The following is a 14,114-nucleotide window of genomic DNA, read 5'->3' as shown; positions in this document are numbered from 1 at the left end:
GGGACTGTACTCATTGGAGTTTAGAAGGATGCGAGGGGATCTTATTGAAACATATAAAATTATGAAGGGAATAGATAGGATAGATGCAGGCAGGTTGTTTCCACTGGCGGGTGAAAGCAGAACTAGGGGGCATAGCCTCAAAATAAGGGGAAGTAGATTTAAGACCGAGTTTAGGAGGAACTTCTTCACCCAAAGTGTTGTGAATCTCTGGAATTCCTTGTCCAGTGAAGCAGTTGAGGCTCCTTCTTTAAACGTTTTTAAGAAAAAGATAGATACCTTTCTAAAGAATAAAGGGATTCGGGGATATGGTGTACGGGCCGGAGAGTGGAGCTGAGTCCACAAAGATCAGCCATGATCTCATTAAATGGCGGAGCAGGCTCGAGGGGCCAGATGGCCTACTCCTGTTCCTAGTTCTTATGTTCTTATTTACATAGCAACTCTGACATAGTAAAATATCCCAGGCTGTTTCACAATGGGCATAAATCAAACAGTAATTTGCCACCAGGCCACATATGGAGATATTAGGTCAAAGCTGGTTTAAAGAGCAAGGGGTATCTTAAAGGGGCAGAGAGGGGGGGGAAAGCGGTTTTAAGGGAGGGATTTTAGGGGTGCAGGTCACAGGTAGCTGAAGGTGAAGCGATTAAAATCAGGGATGCTTAAGAGGCCAACGTGAAAGGAACTCCGAGCTCTGAGAGTTGTCAGGCTGAAGGATGTGAAAGAGACCGAGAGGGATGACGCCCTTGAGGGACTTAAACACATGGGTGAGATGTCGCAATATTATCAGGTCATTTAAGCAAATTTCAGTATTTGGATTTTCTTTGCAGGCTGTGGTTTGGAAGTTAGGAATTTGTGCTCCGAGTGCAGAACCGTTATACCAGGGGAATACTCCTGGGAAGTTGAAAATTGTGTTGATTTGTGGAGTGCTCGGAATCTCGCACCAGGATCGGTGCCAGATGCTATCATCGCACTATGGTCTGTTCCATGTATTTAATATGCACAGCACGCTCCCACAAACAGCAATGAAATTAATGATCATGCCTCGGGATTGTTTACGGCCATCTTATATTGACAGACATCGCTTTAAGATCGCATCCCAATAACAGTGCAACTCTCCCTCGATGCTGGCATCAAAGGTGTCAGCTTGGATTATGCGATTCAAGCATCTTAAACGTGGCTTTTTATTATCCTTTTGTGGGATGTGGCCCAGCATTATTACAGCATTCCCACAGTGCAGAAGGTGGTCCTCTAAAAGAACACCCAACCTAGGCCCACTCTCCCGCCCTAACCTCGTAGCCCCAACCATCTGGCACACCTTTGGACACTGAGGGACAATTTATCACGGCCAATCCACCTAACCTGCCCATCTTTGGACTGCAGGAGGAAACCGGAGCACCCGGAGGAAACCCACGTAGACAGCACGGTAGCACAAGTGGATAGCATAGAACATAGAACATAGAACAATACAGCGCAGTACAGGCCCTTCGGCCCACGATGTTGCACCGAAACAAAAGCCATCTAACCTACACTATGCCATTATCATCCATATGTTTATCCAATAAACTTAAATGCCCTCAATGTTGGCGAGTTCACTACTGTAGCAGGTAGGGCATTCAACGGCCTCACTACTCTTTGCGTAAAGAACCTACCTCTGACCTCTGTCCTATATCTATTACCCCTCAGTTTAAAGTTATGTCCCCTCGTGCCAGCCATATCCATCCGCGGGAGAAGGCTCTCACTGTCCACCCTATCCAACCCCCTGATCATTTTGTATGCCTCTATTAAGTCTCCTCTTAACCTTCTTCTCTCCAACGAAAACAACCTCAAGTCCATCAGCCTTTCCTCATAAGATTTTCCCTCCATACCAGGCAACATCCTGGTAAATCTCCTCTGCACCCGCTCCAAAGCCTCCACGTCCTTCCTACAATGCGGTGACCAGAACTGTACGCAATGTGGCTGTGGCTTCACAGTGCCGGAGTCTCGGGTTCGATCCCCTTCTGGGCACTGTCTGCGCAGAGTCTGCACATTCTCCCCGTGTCTACGTGGGTTTCCTCCGGGTGCTCCGGTTTCCTCCCACAGTCCAAAGACGTGCAGGTGGGTGGATTGGTCATGATAAATTGCCCTTAGTGACCAAAAAAGGGTAGGAGGGGTTATTGGGTTACGGGGATAGGGTGGAAGTGAGGGCTTAAGTGGGTCAGTGCAGACTCGATGGGCCGAATGGCCTCCTTCTGCACTGTATGTTCTATGTCCTATGTTCTGTAATGTGCAAACTCCACACAGACAGTCACACGAGGCCGGAATTGAACCCAGAACCCCGTCGCCGTGAGGCAGCAGTGCTAACCACTGTGCCACCATGCTGTCCGGTTGTTGCCCATCCCTAATTGCCCTTAACCTGAGTGACTTGCTTGGCCATTTCAGAGGGGCAGTCAAGAGTCAGCCAGCAGGTAAGGATGGCAGATTTTCATCCCATCTGAACCAGGTGGGTTGTCTCCAACATTTACAACAGTGACGACGTTTCAAAAAGTACTTCGCTGGATTTTTACAATAACTGGTGGTGCTTTTGTTAGCTACCATTAGCTACTGAAACTAGCTTTTGTGGTGAACATATGCTATTACAATTCACCACTGTACTGTGTTGTATTATGTTGATGCCCTTGTGGGCTCCGCCTGTGGATCCGCCCCCTCGGGGGTGGTATATAAACCTGCAGCCTGTGGGTGGCACTCAGTACAGAGCAGTCGCAGGCAGGCACAGACCTAGCGTATTAAAACCACTGTTCACTTCTACTCTTCGTCGCGTGTGAATTGATGGTCGCATCAGCTTCTAACTACAGTTTTCTTTTTACTAAATAATCAAATGTAAATTCCACCAGCTGCTGTGGTGGGATTTGAATACTTGTGCCCAGAGCAATAGCCCAGTGACATTACCACGACGTCACCAGCTCCTCTGCGAATCCACAGTATTCTGAGTGAAACAAGATCGAGTGATCCCATTAACCCACAGCTGAGATCACTGGGTAAACATTCGAAGGGGTTTGGGATATACCTGAAGGAGTGGCCGATTGTAACGGGTCAGTATCCAGAAGCAGGGTGACTGGCATGAACCTGGGGTTTGACTGGATAATAGGTTTAACTCATTAAATACCTTTCTCCATTTAATTGCCAATTTTGTCTCTTTGTACCCCCCCCACCTCACTCCACCACCTCCAGCCTGAAAATCTGCTGCTCGCATCCAAGACCAAAGGAGCTGCTGTGAAGCTCGCCGACTTCGGCCTGGCGATCGAGGTTGAAGGGGACCAACAGGCCTGGTTTGGTGAGTAGCCCAATGCCTGAAGAATTCTCCAAATTCACTGGAACAGACGAAACAGCCAAATTTCAGTGAAGCCACTGTGCCCGGATCCGGGCGCCACAGGTGAATTGTGCGGGGGCAGAGGTGAGTGCAGTGGCCATCATTAACGAGAAGGTTCTGGGGAAACTGAACGGTCAGAAGGTGGATAAATCACCTGGAACGGATGGACTACACCCAGGGTTCTAAAAGCGATAGCTGAGGAGATTGTGGAGGCATTGGTGATGATCTTTCAGGAATTACTGGAGGCAGGAAGGGTCCCAGAGGACTGGAAAGTGGCTAATGTAACACCACAGTTTAAGAAGGGAGGGAGGCAGAAGACGGGAATGTATAGGCCGGTTAGTCTGACTTTGGTCATTGGTAGGATTTTAAAGTCTGTTATTAAAGATGAGATCGCAAAGTACTTGGACGTGCATGGTAAAATAGGACTGAGTCAGTCCGGCTTCGTCAAGGCGAGGTCATGTCTGACAAATCTGTTCTTTGAGGAAGTAACAAGGGAGTTAGACAAAGGAGAACCAGTGGACGTAATTTATTTAGATTTCCAGAAAGCCTTTGACAAGGTGCCACATAGGAGACTGTTAAATAAGTTAAGAGCCCATGGTGTTCAGGGTAAGATCCTGGCATGGATAGAGGATTGGCTGACTGGCAGAAGACAGAGAGTGGGGATAAAGGGATCTTTTTCAGGATGGCAGCCGGTGACTAGTGGTGTGCCTCAGGGGTCGGTGCTGGGACCACAACTTTTCACAATATACATTAATGATCTGGGAGAAGGAACTGAAGGCACTGTTGCTAAGTTTGCAGATGATACAAAGATCGGTAGAGGGACAGGTAGCATTGAGGAAGCAGGTGGGCTGCAGAAGGACTTGGACAGGCTGGGAGAGTGGGCAAAGAAGGGGCAGATGGAATACAATGTGGAAAAGTGCGAGGTTATGCACTTTGGAAGGAGGAATTTAGGCATAGACTATTTTCTAAATGGGGAAATGCTCAGGAAATCAGAAGCACAAAGGGACTTGGGAGTCCTTGTTCAAGATTCTCTTAAGGTTAATGTGCAGGTTCAGTCAGCAGTTAAGAAGGCAAATGCAATGTTAGCATTCATGTCGAGAGGGCTAGAATACAAGAGCAGGGATGTACTTCTGAGTCTGTACAAGGTTCTGGTCAGACCCCATTTGGAGTATTGTGAACAGTTTTGGGTCCCGTAACTAAGGAAGGATGTGCTGGTCTTGGAAAGAGTCCAGAGGAGGTTCACAAGAATGATCCCTGGAATGAAGAGCTTGTCGTATGAGGAACGATTGAGGACTCTGGGTCTGTACTCATTGGAGTTTAGAAGGATGAGGGGGGGGATCTTATTGAAACTTACAGGATACTGCGAGGCCTGGATAGAGTGGACGTGGAGAGGATGTTTCCACTCGTCGGAAAAACGAGAAGCAGAGGACACCATCTCAGACTAAAGGGACGATCCTTTAAAACCGAGATGAGGAGGAATTTCTTCAGCCAGAGGGTGGTGAATCTGTGGAACTCTTTGCCACAGAAGGCTGTGGAGGCCAAATCACTGAGTGTCTTTAAGACAGAGATAGATAGGTTCTTGATTAATAAGGGGATCAGGGGTTATGGGGAGAAGGCAGCAGAATGGGGATGAGAACCATATCAGCCATGATTGAATGGCGGAGCAGTCTCGATGGGCCGACTAGCCCAATTCTGCTCCTGTCTTATGGTCTTATGGCGTGAGAGCCCCAAATCGCGCACTGCAGATAATGGCTTATTTAAATACCCAGACCCCGGGTAGACTGCCGCCCGGGACTCAGGCCACGCCTGCGAGACCTCGCCAGACGTCGTTCAGTCCTGGTCCACACAAACTAAGACCATGTGTAACAGCACCTGGGAGGGTCGCGCAGGCTTTTGGAGACCCCTGGATGGTCGGGGCCAGGGCAGGGTGGTACCCTGGCACTCCCCCTGGCACCTGGGCACCTTGGCACTGCCAGCCTGGCACCCTGGCTTGACACCTTGGCAGTGCCACCCAGTCACCCTGGCAGTTCCAGAGTGGCACTATCAGGGGCCCGGTTGGCATTGCCAGGTTTCGGGCCCAGGGGGAGGAGGGGGCCTTGCCAATCAGAAGGGGGGAGGTGGGATTCCCAGGGGCCTCTGGAACATTGGGGGGTGAGTGGGGGAGGTCCACAATACAAGGGGGGGACCTGAATGGGATGGGGCGGAAAGAGTGGGGTTACCGATTGTGGTGAATGTATAATGCTAATAATTCACCAGTGCATTTGTATCATGTTCTGCTGTTGTGTTATGTTGTTAACACTGTGGGCTCCACCTATGGGCCATTGTGTGGCTTCACCCACAGGGGGATATGTTGGGGCATGTACGGGCTCCGCCCATGGCTCCTCCCCTTAGGAGGAAGTATAAAGAGCAGCTGACCTGCAGGCGGTTCCCAGTATTGTACCAGTCTCAGGCAGGCACTGTTCTAAGCTGATTAAAACCATGGTTTACTTCTCCTCGTGTCTTTGAGTGAATTGATGGTCGCATCACCGATCAAAATGGCACCCTGACCTACGAGCGGCTGTCTGGTCGGCGGGAAATCCCTCCGAGGGCGGCCTCGGCTGGAAGAAACTCTGCAAGGCCAAGAAAAACGAGAAAGTACCGAAGAATAGGCGAAGGATTCCCGGTGCTGCACCCACTGGGAATCATCCCACCAAACGGGCCCGAAAGCAGTTTCAGGTCTGCTGAATCGCGTCCAAAGTTTCCACTCTGCCAGAATGGCCCAATGGATCAGGAGTCCAGCCCGCAAGCCGCATGGCCACTCACCCTGCCCAAGAGCTGGCCAAATTGTTGAGGCGGGGCATTGATTTACACGGCAGCCAGGGTCGGTGAAGGGAACGGGGACCATTCCCGTACCAGCCTCCACGAACAGGCGCCGGAATGTGGCGACTGGGGCCTTTCACAGTAACTTCATTTGAAGCCTACTTGTGACAATAAGCGATTTTCATTCATTCATTTTCATCAAGAAGAAGGGAGTCACTCCTCTCCCTTTACATTGTGTGGGTGAATCTTGTAAAACCACTCACCCTCGAGGCCTGTCAGAAACATCGAGCATACAGAACAGAAACACACCTTTCAGCTCAGCAGGAATATGTCAGCATTATTGTTTCACATGAGCCTCTCACTAAGCTTCACCATAGATATTATCATAGATATTATCATAGAAATTACAGTGCAGAAGGAGGCCATTCGGCCCATCGAGTCTGCACCGGCTCTTGGAAAGAGCTCCCTACCGAAGGTCAACACCTCCACCCTATCCCCATAACCCAGTAACCTCACCCAACACTAAGGGCAATTTTGGACACTAAGGGCAATTTATCATGGCCAATCCACCTAACCAGCACATCTTTGGACTGTGGGAGGAAACCGGAGCACCCGGAGGAAACCCACGCTCACACGGGGAGGACGTGCAGACTCCGCACAGGCAGTGACCCAAGCCGGGAATCGAACCTGGGACCCTGGAGCTGTGAAGCAATTGTGCCATCCACAATGCTACCGTGCTGCCCCATCATCTTACCCCATCAGCAAAGTCGTCTCCCTCATTTGCTTATCTCATGTCCCTTTAACAGCATCTCGAAGGAATGAAACCAGGTTGAAAACTGGCATCAACCTAGACACCGAAAACGACAACAGCAAACCTGTGGTAAACACCACTGGTCATACACTACGTGTATTACGGTACTGCCATTGTACTACAGTCAATACAGTAAACCCCGGCCTGCTGGCTCCTCCCAGCAGGCTCTGTATAAAAGTGTGCACTCTCCTACCTGTAACTACGAGATCTTGTATCGCCCGGGGAAGCTCAATGAGCCCCCAAATGTTCTATCCCGCGGTTCAAACCAAAGTCTCAGGTCACGTACCAACCGACTCAAGAACAGCTTCTTCCCTGCTGCCATCAGACTTTTGAATGGACCCACCTCGTATTAAGTTGATCTTTTCTCTACACCTTAGCTATAACTGTAACATTATATTCTGCAGTCTCTCCTTCCTTCCTTATGTACGGTATGCGTTGTCTGTATAGCATGCAAGAAACAATACTTTTTACTGTATACTAATACATGTGACAATAATAAATCAAATCAAATCAAATCAAATGTGCCAGCGCACAAGTAGACCGACTTCGGGCTCTCCACAATGACCTCTGTCACCCAGGGGTCACCTGGCTCTTCCACTTTATCAAGGCCCACAACCTGCCCTACTCCATCGAGGAGATCAGGACTGTGACCAGGGACTGCCAAGTCTGCGCGGAGTGCAAACCGCACTTCTACCGGCCAGACAGGGTGCATCTGGTGAAGGCCTCCCGCTCCTTTGAGAGCCTCAGCATCGACTTCAAAGGGCCCCTCCCCTCCACTGACCGCAACGTATACTTTCTCAATATCATTGATGAGTACTCCCGGTTCCCTTTTGCCATCCCATGCCCTGACATGACTTCTGCCACGGTCATCAAGACCCTACACAGTATCTTCACCCTGTTCGGTTTCCCCACCTACTTCCAAAGCGATCGGGGATCCTCCTTCATGAGCGATGAGCTGCGTCACTTCCTGCTCAGCAAAGGCATCGCCTCGAGCAGGACGACCAGCTACAACCCCCGGGGAAACGGACAGGTGGAGAGGGAGAACAGGACGGTCTGGAAGGCCGTCCTGCTGACCTTCGGTCTAGGAGTCTCCCGGTCTACCGCTGGCAGGAGGTCCTCCCCGATGCACTCCACTTCATCCGGTCGCTCCTGTGCACCGCTACTAATGAGACCCCTCACGAACATGTGTTTGCCTTCCCCAGGAAGTCCACCTCCGGGGTCTCGCTCCCAACCTGGCTGACAGGTCCTGGGCCCGTCCTCCTCCGGAAGCATGTGAGGAACCACAAATCAGATCCCCTCGCCAAAAAAGTCCTCCTCCATGCGAACCCACAGTACGCCTACGTGGCACACCATGACAGGCGACAGGACACAGTCTCCCTCCGGGACCTGGCACCCGCTGGTTCCCCATCCACAATCACCACCACCCCCGACCTGGTACTGTCCCCTTCCGCTCCAGTTGCCACCCCCGCCCCTGCGCCGTTCACCCCCCACCACCGACTATCACCGCAACCCCCACCCCAGCAGCACCCGTCCCTCCACCGGATCCACTACTGGGTGAAGAAGGAGAGGACAACACGCTCCCGGAGTCGCAGGTACCCCCATCGGCGCCCACACCACAACCGGGACTGAGGCGATCACGGTGGAGGGTCAAAGCCCCCTACAGACTCGACCTGTAACGTCCCTTCACCCCCGCTGGACTCTTTTTTTAAACAGGGGGTGAATGTGGTAAACACCAATGGTCATACATTCCTGTGTATTACATTACTGCCATGGTACTGCAGTCAATACAGTAAACCCCGGCCTGCTGGCTCCACCCAGCAGGCTCAGTATAAGAGTGTGCACTCTCCTGTGCTGCCTCCATTCTGGTTCCAGCCGCAGGAGGCTTAATATCTAGCGCAATAAAGCCTCAATTGTTCACCATTTCGTCTCGTGGTCATTGATGGTACATTAAAACCTAGCCTTGCCGAACCTGCAAAGTCCTCCTTACAAACAGCTGGGGGCTTGTGCCAAAGTTGGGAAAGCTGTCTCACAGACTGGTCCAGGAACAGACTAACAAAGTCATACTCACAGAATCATACCTTCCAAATAACGTCCCAGCCACCACAGGTACCATCCCTGGGTATGCCCTGTCAGGACATACCCAGCAGATGTGGCGGGGGCACTGTCAGGAGGGGGTTGCCCTGGGAGTCCGCAACATCGACTCTGGATCCCATGAAATGTCAAGGCACCAGGTCAAACATGGGCAAGGAAGGATCCTGATGATTAACACGTACCGGCCACCATCAGCTGATGAATCAGGACTCCTCCATGTTGCACACTGCTTGGAGGAAGCACTGAGGGTGACAAGGACACAGAATCTGGGTAGGGGACGTCAATGTCCATCACCAAGAGTGGCTCGGTAGTGTCATAATATACACACAAGTATATGATGGTGCAGAGACAGACACTGACTGACACACTGAAAGACCAATCAACACACAGAACACAGCAGACAATCACCAGACAGGACACGGCCACTATATAGCCAGAGGGGACTAGTTTTCCCGCACATTCGGGATGCAGCCTCTGAGATAGCCAGAGCCCATGATCAGTAACACGAACATCTACCATGTGCTAGCAGTATAGGCTGGTCAGGTTAGCCTCAGGTCTCCAGTCAACCTAACATAGTGTCAACCCACAGTGCCAGTATGTTTAACAGCTCATAGCTAAATAAAATAGAGTAGTACTCCTACACGTGTTGGGAGCCTGTCTCTCTCACTGTTCTGGTAAACGCAGTCCTCGTAGACCCAGCATACCCAACACATCAGGTAGTACCACCACAGACAGAGCTGGCCGGGTCCTAAAGGACAGAGCTGCTCGACTGGGACTGCAGCACGTGGTGAGGGAACCAACAAGAGGGAAAAACATACTTGACCTCAACCTCCCCAATCTGCCTGCCACAGATACATCTGTCCATGAGAGTATCGATAGGAGTAACCACCACACATTCCTTGTGAAGACAAAGTCCCGTCTTCACATTGAGGATACCCTCCATCGTGTTGGGTGGCACTACCACTATGCTAATTGGAATAGATTTCGAACAGATGTGGCAAAAGATGAGGCGCTGTGGGCCATTAGCAGCAGAATTGTTTCAACCACAGTCTGCAACCTCATGGCCGGGCATATCCCCCACTCCACCATTACCACCCAGCCAGGGGATCAACCCTGGTTCAATGAAGCGTGCAGGAGAGCATGCCAGGAGCAACACCAGGAATAACTAAAAGTGAGATGTCAAGCTAGTGAAACGACAGCACAGGAATACTTGTGCCAAACAGCAAAAGCAGCAAGTAATAGACCGAGCTAACCGATTCCACAACCAACAGATCAGATCTAAGCTCTGCAGTCCTGCCACCTCCAGCCGTGAATGGTGGTGGATAATTAAACAATTCACTGGAGGAGGAGGCTCCACAAATATCCCCATCCTCAATGATAGAGAAGCTCAGCACATCCGTGCAAAAGATAAGGCTGAGGCATTTACAACAATCTTCATCGGGAAATGCCGAGTGGATGGTCCATCTTTGCCTCCCCCCCGAGGCCGCAGCATGGGCGGCATGTTGGCGCAGTGGTTAGCACTGTTGCTTCACCGCGCCAGGGACCCGGGTTCGATTCCCGGCTTGGGTCACTGTCTGTGCGGAGTCTGCACGTTCTCCCCGTGTCAGCGCGGGTTTCCTCCGGGTGCTCCGGTTTCCTCCCACAAGTCCCGAAAGACGTGCTTGTTAGGTGAATTGGACATTCTGAATTCTCCCTCTGTGTAGCCGAACAGGTGCCGGAGTGTGGCGACTAGGAGATTGTCACAGTAACTTCATTGCAGTGTTAATGTAAGCCTGCTTGTGACACTAATAAAGATTGTAGATTATGATTATCAAGGATGTCAGTCTACTGTCAATTTGATTCACTCCACGTAATATCAAGAAACAGCTGAAGGTACTGGGTACTGGCAATATTCCGGCAATAGTGCTGAAAGCTTGTGCTCCGGAACTTGCCGTGTCCCTAGCCAAGCTGTTCCAGTATATCTACAACACTGGCCTCTACCTGACAATGTAGAAAGCTGCCCAGGATCGCCCTGTACACAAGAAACAGGGCATTACTGGGTTACGGGGATAGGGTGGAGGTGTGGGCTTAAGTAGGGTGCTCTTTCCAATGGCCGGTGCAGACTCGATGGGCCGAACAGCCTCCTTCTGTACTGTAAATTCTATGATTCCATGATTGTAAAGCAGCATTTGATTGTTGCACCAAGGATCCCTAGCAAAATGGAAATGAAAAATGAAATGAAAATCGCTTATTGTCACAAGTAGGCTTCAAGTGAAGTGACTGTGAAAAGCCCCTAGTCGCCACATTCCGCCGCCTGTTCGGGGAGGCTGGTACGGGAAACTGGAGTCAATGGGAAGCACGGATAAACTCTCCAATGATTGGAGTCATATCTGGCACAAAGGAAGATGGTTATGTTCGTTGGAGATCAATCATCTCAGCTCCAGGACATCACTGCAAGAGTTCCTCAGGATAGTGTCTTAAGCCCAACCATCTTCAGCTGCTTCATCAGTGACTGTCGTGGTTGGATGTTGGACACGGTCTGCCGATACGGGGTAGACTATTTAGGTCAGAGATGAGGAGACATCTCTTCACCTGTGGAATTCTTTACCACAGGAAGTAATTGAGGTCAAAACATTGTATGGTTTCAAGACGCAGTTAGATATCGCACTTAGGGCAAAGGATATGAAGGGAAAGCAGGATTAGGCTATTGAGTTTGATTCGCAGGACTAAATGACCTCCTCCTGCTCCTATTTTCTGTGTTTCTAAGAGTCATATTTGATCTAAGACGTTAACTCTTAACCGATGCTGAATATTTCCAGAATGTTCTGTTTTCATTTCAGATCTCCAGCACCTCCAGTATCTTATTTTTATGACCTCAACTTGCTTCTGTATCTGCCTTTAAATTAAGAAAAAATGCCCCCAGAGTGTTTCGCAGGAGCATTATCAAATGAAATCTGACTGAACACAAAACACACGAGGTGACTTTAGGACAGTTTGGTCAAAGGGGGTAGGATTTAGGGAGCGTCTGAAAGGAGCAGTGAGAGGTGGAGAAATTGGTGGGCTGGATGGCCTGTTCCAGTGGGGTAAATTCTATAATGAGTTCTTATTCACAGATAGAATCAGCACTTTGCTGTGCAAATATTCACACCAAGCTGGGTGATAACCATACTACAGTAACACTCTCACAGGGGGATCTGATGGAAGTGTGTTCTGGAGCCAGTTGTTATTAGAGCTCAAGTTGTCATTTGCTTCTTCGTCAAGAAGAATTAGCATTTATATAGTGCCTGTGACATCATTAAAAAATCCCGCTGCACTTTACAGAAAGAACAGTGAGCAGAATTTGAGACCAAACCACATGAGACACGGGGGGAGCTGACACGAAGTTCGGCCAATGAGGTACAGGTTTTAAAAAGCGCCTGAGAGGTTTAGAGAGGGAATTCCAGAGCTTTGGGGTCAGTTATCATAGAATTTACAGGGCAGAAGGAGGCCATTCGGCCCATCGAGTCTGCACCAGCTCTTGGAAAGAGCACCTTACCCAAGGTCCACGCTTCCACCCTATCCCCATAACCCAGTAACCTCACCCAACACTAAGGGCAATTTTGGACACTAAGGGCAATTTAGCACGGCCAATCCACCTAACCTGCACATCTTTGGACTGTGGGAGGAAACCGGAGCACCCGGAGGAATCCCACGCACACACGGGGAGAACGTGCAGACTCCGCACAGGCAGTGACCCAAGCCGGGAATCGAACCTGGGACCCTGGAGCTGTGAAGCAATTGTGCTATCCACAATGATACCGTGCTGCCCCGTCAAGCAGCTGAAGAAGACACAGCCGCCAGTGGTGGAGTGATTGACATCGGGAGGGGGTGGGGGGGGGGGGGGGGGGGGGGTGGGGGTTGGTGTCATGTACATGAAGCCAGGAGCTGAGAGTCACAGATAGCTCGAAGGGTTGTTGGGCTGGATGCGATCACAGAGGTCGGAAAGGAGAAATGGAGGGATTTGAAAATAAGCGCGAGAGTTTTAAAATCCAGGCGTTGGCAGACTGGGAGCCGAGGTGGGTCCCGAGGTGAATACCAGGATCGGCAAAGGAAGCAAAGTGGAGGGAATGTGCATCGCTTAATTTACTCAAAGCAAAATACTGCAGACACCAGAAACCTGAAGTAAATGCTGACAATGCTCAGCATGTCTGACACCATCTGAGGAGAGAGGAGCAGAGATGTTTTTTAATGTTTTAACTTAGAGTACCCAATTCATTTTTTCCAATTCAGAGGCAATTTAACGTGGCCAATCCCCCTACCCTGCACATCTTTGTGTTGTGGGGGTGAAACCCACGCAAACACGGGGAGAATGTGCAAACTCCACACGGCCAGTGACCCAGGGCCGGGATTCGAACCCGGGTCCTCAGCGCCGTGAGGCAGCAGTGCTAACCACTGCGCCACCATGCCGCCCTTGAGAAACAGAGTTTTGAGTCGAACATGACTTATTCAGAACTGAAGACGGGTCACATCGGACTTGAACCGTTAACTCTGTCCCTCTCTCCACGGATGCTGCCAGACCTGCCGAGTGTCGCCAGCCCTTGCTGTTTTTTTATTATCGCTTAATTGAATCCCGCTTGACGTGCCCCGATATCTCTTCCTTTCACTCTCTGTCTTGTGTTTCCAGGTTTTGCCGGAACCCCTGGCTACCTCTCGCCTGAGGTGCTGAGGAAGGATCCCTATGCCAAGCCTGTGGACCTGTGGGCTTGTGGTAAGCAGATGATGCCTTCTCCGGGGACTGTAATTTTTTTATGAGTTTGCCGGAGTCACGGAGCTAAATTAAGCGTGTGACAGTAGGAGCGAAGAGTCTTGGCAAATATTTTCACAGCAACTGCTTGTTGTGTGAAAGGGAAAGAAAATATTTGTCAGTTCATCACCCTGTCTGTGTAGGCCAAGGTATTTATTATGCTAAAACTGGGAGTCTCATGGGTGACAGGCTTGTTACCCAAGGGACATGAGGTGATCAGGGGTTGACTGTTCCTCAAGCTTGCTTGCACATTGACTTTATTTCTACATTGGCTGTTGGTTCCCTCCTCAGCGGATGACACTTTATCC

General features: G+C 50.3%; 2 protein-coding genes across 2 annotated transcripts in view; one reads left to right on the top strand and one right to left on the bottom strand.

Annotated features, from left to right (window-relative positions):
• Window positions 1-14,114, top strand: part of LOC140427153 (calcium/calmodulin-dependent protein kinase type II subunit alpha-like) — a 304,280-nt gene that overhangs the window by 244,071 nt on the left and 46,095 nt on the right. Inside the window, 2 exon segments of the mRNA XM_072512706.1 lie at window positions 3,205-3,307; window positions 13,687-13,770. Of these exon segments, the coding sequence (XP_072368807.1) occupies window positions 3,205-3,307; window positions 13,687-13,770 (187 nt within the window).
• LOC140427154 (uncharacterized) overlaps window positions 1-14,114 on the bottom strand; it is an 86,788-nt gene that overhangs the window by 58,672 nt on the left and 14,002 nt on the right. The gene's annotated exons all lie outside the window — the stretch shown is intronic.

Source organism: Scyliorhinus torazame, chromosome 7 (genome assembly GCF_047496885.1).
Source record: "Scyliorhinus torazame isolate Kashiwa2021f chromosome 7, sScyTor2.1, whole genome shotgun sequence".
In the NCBI taxonomy this organism is placed as follows: domain Eukaryota; kingdom Metazoa; phylum Chordata; class Chondrichthyes; order Carcharhiniformes; family Scyliorhinidae; genus Scyliorhinus; species Scyliorhinus torazame.
This window is presented reverse-complemented; position numbering and strand designations above follow the sequence as displayed.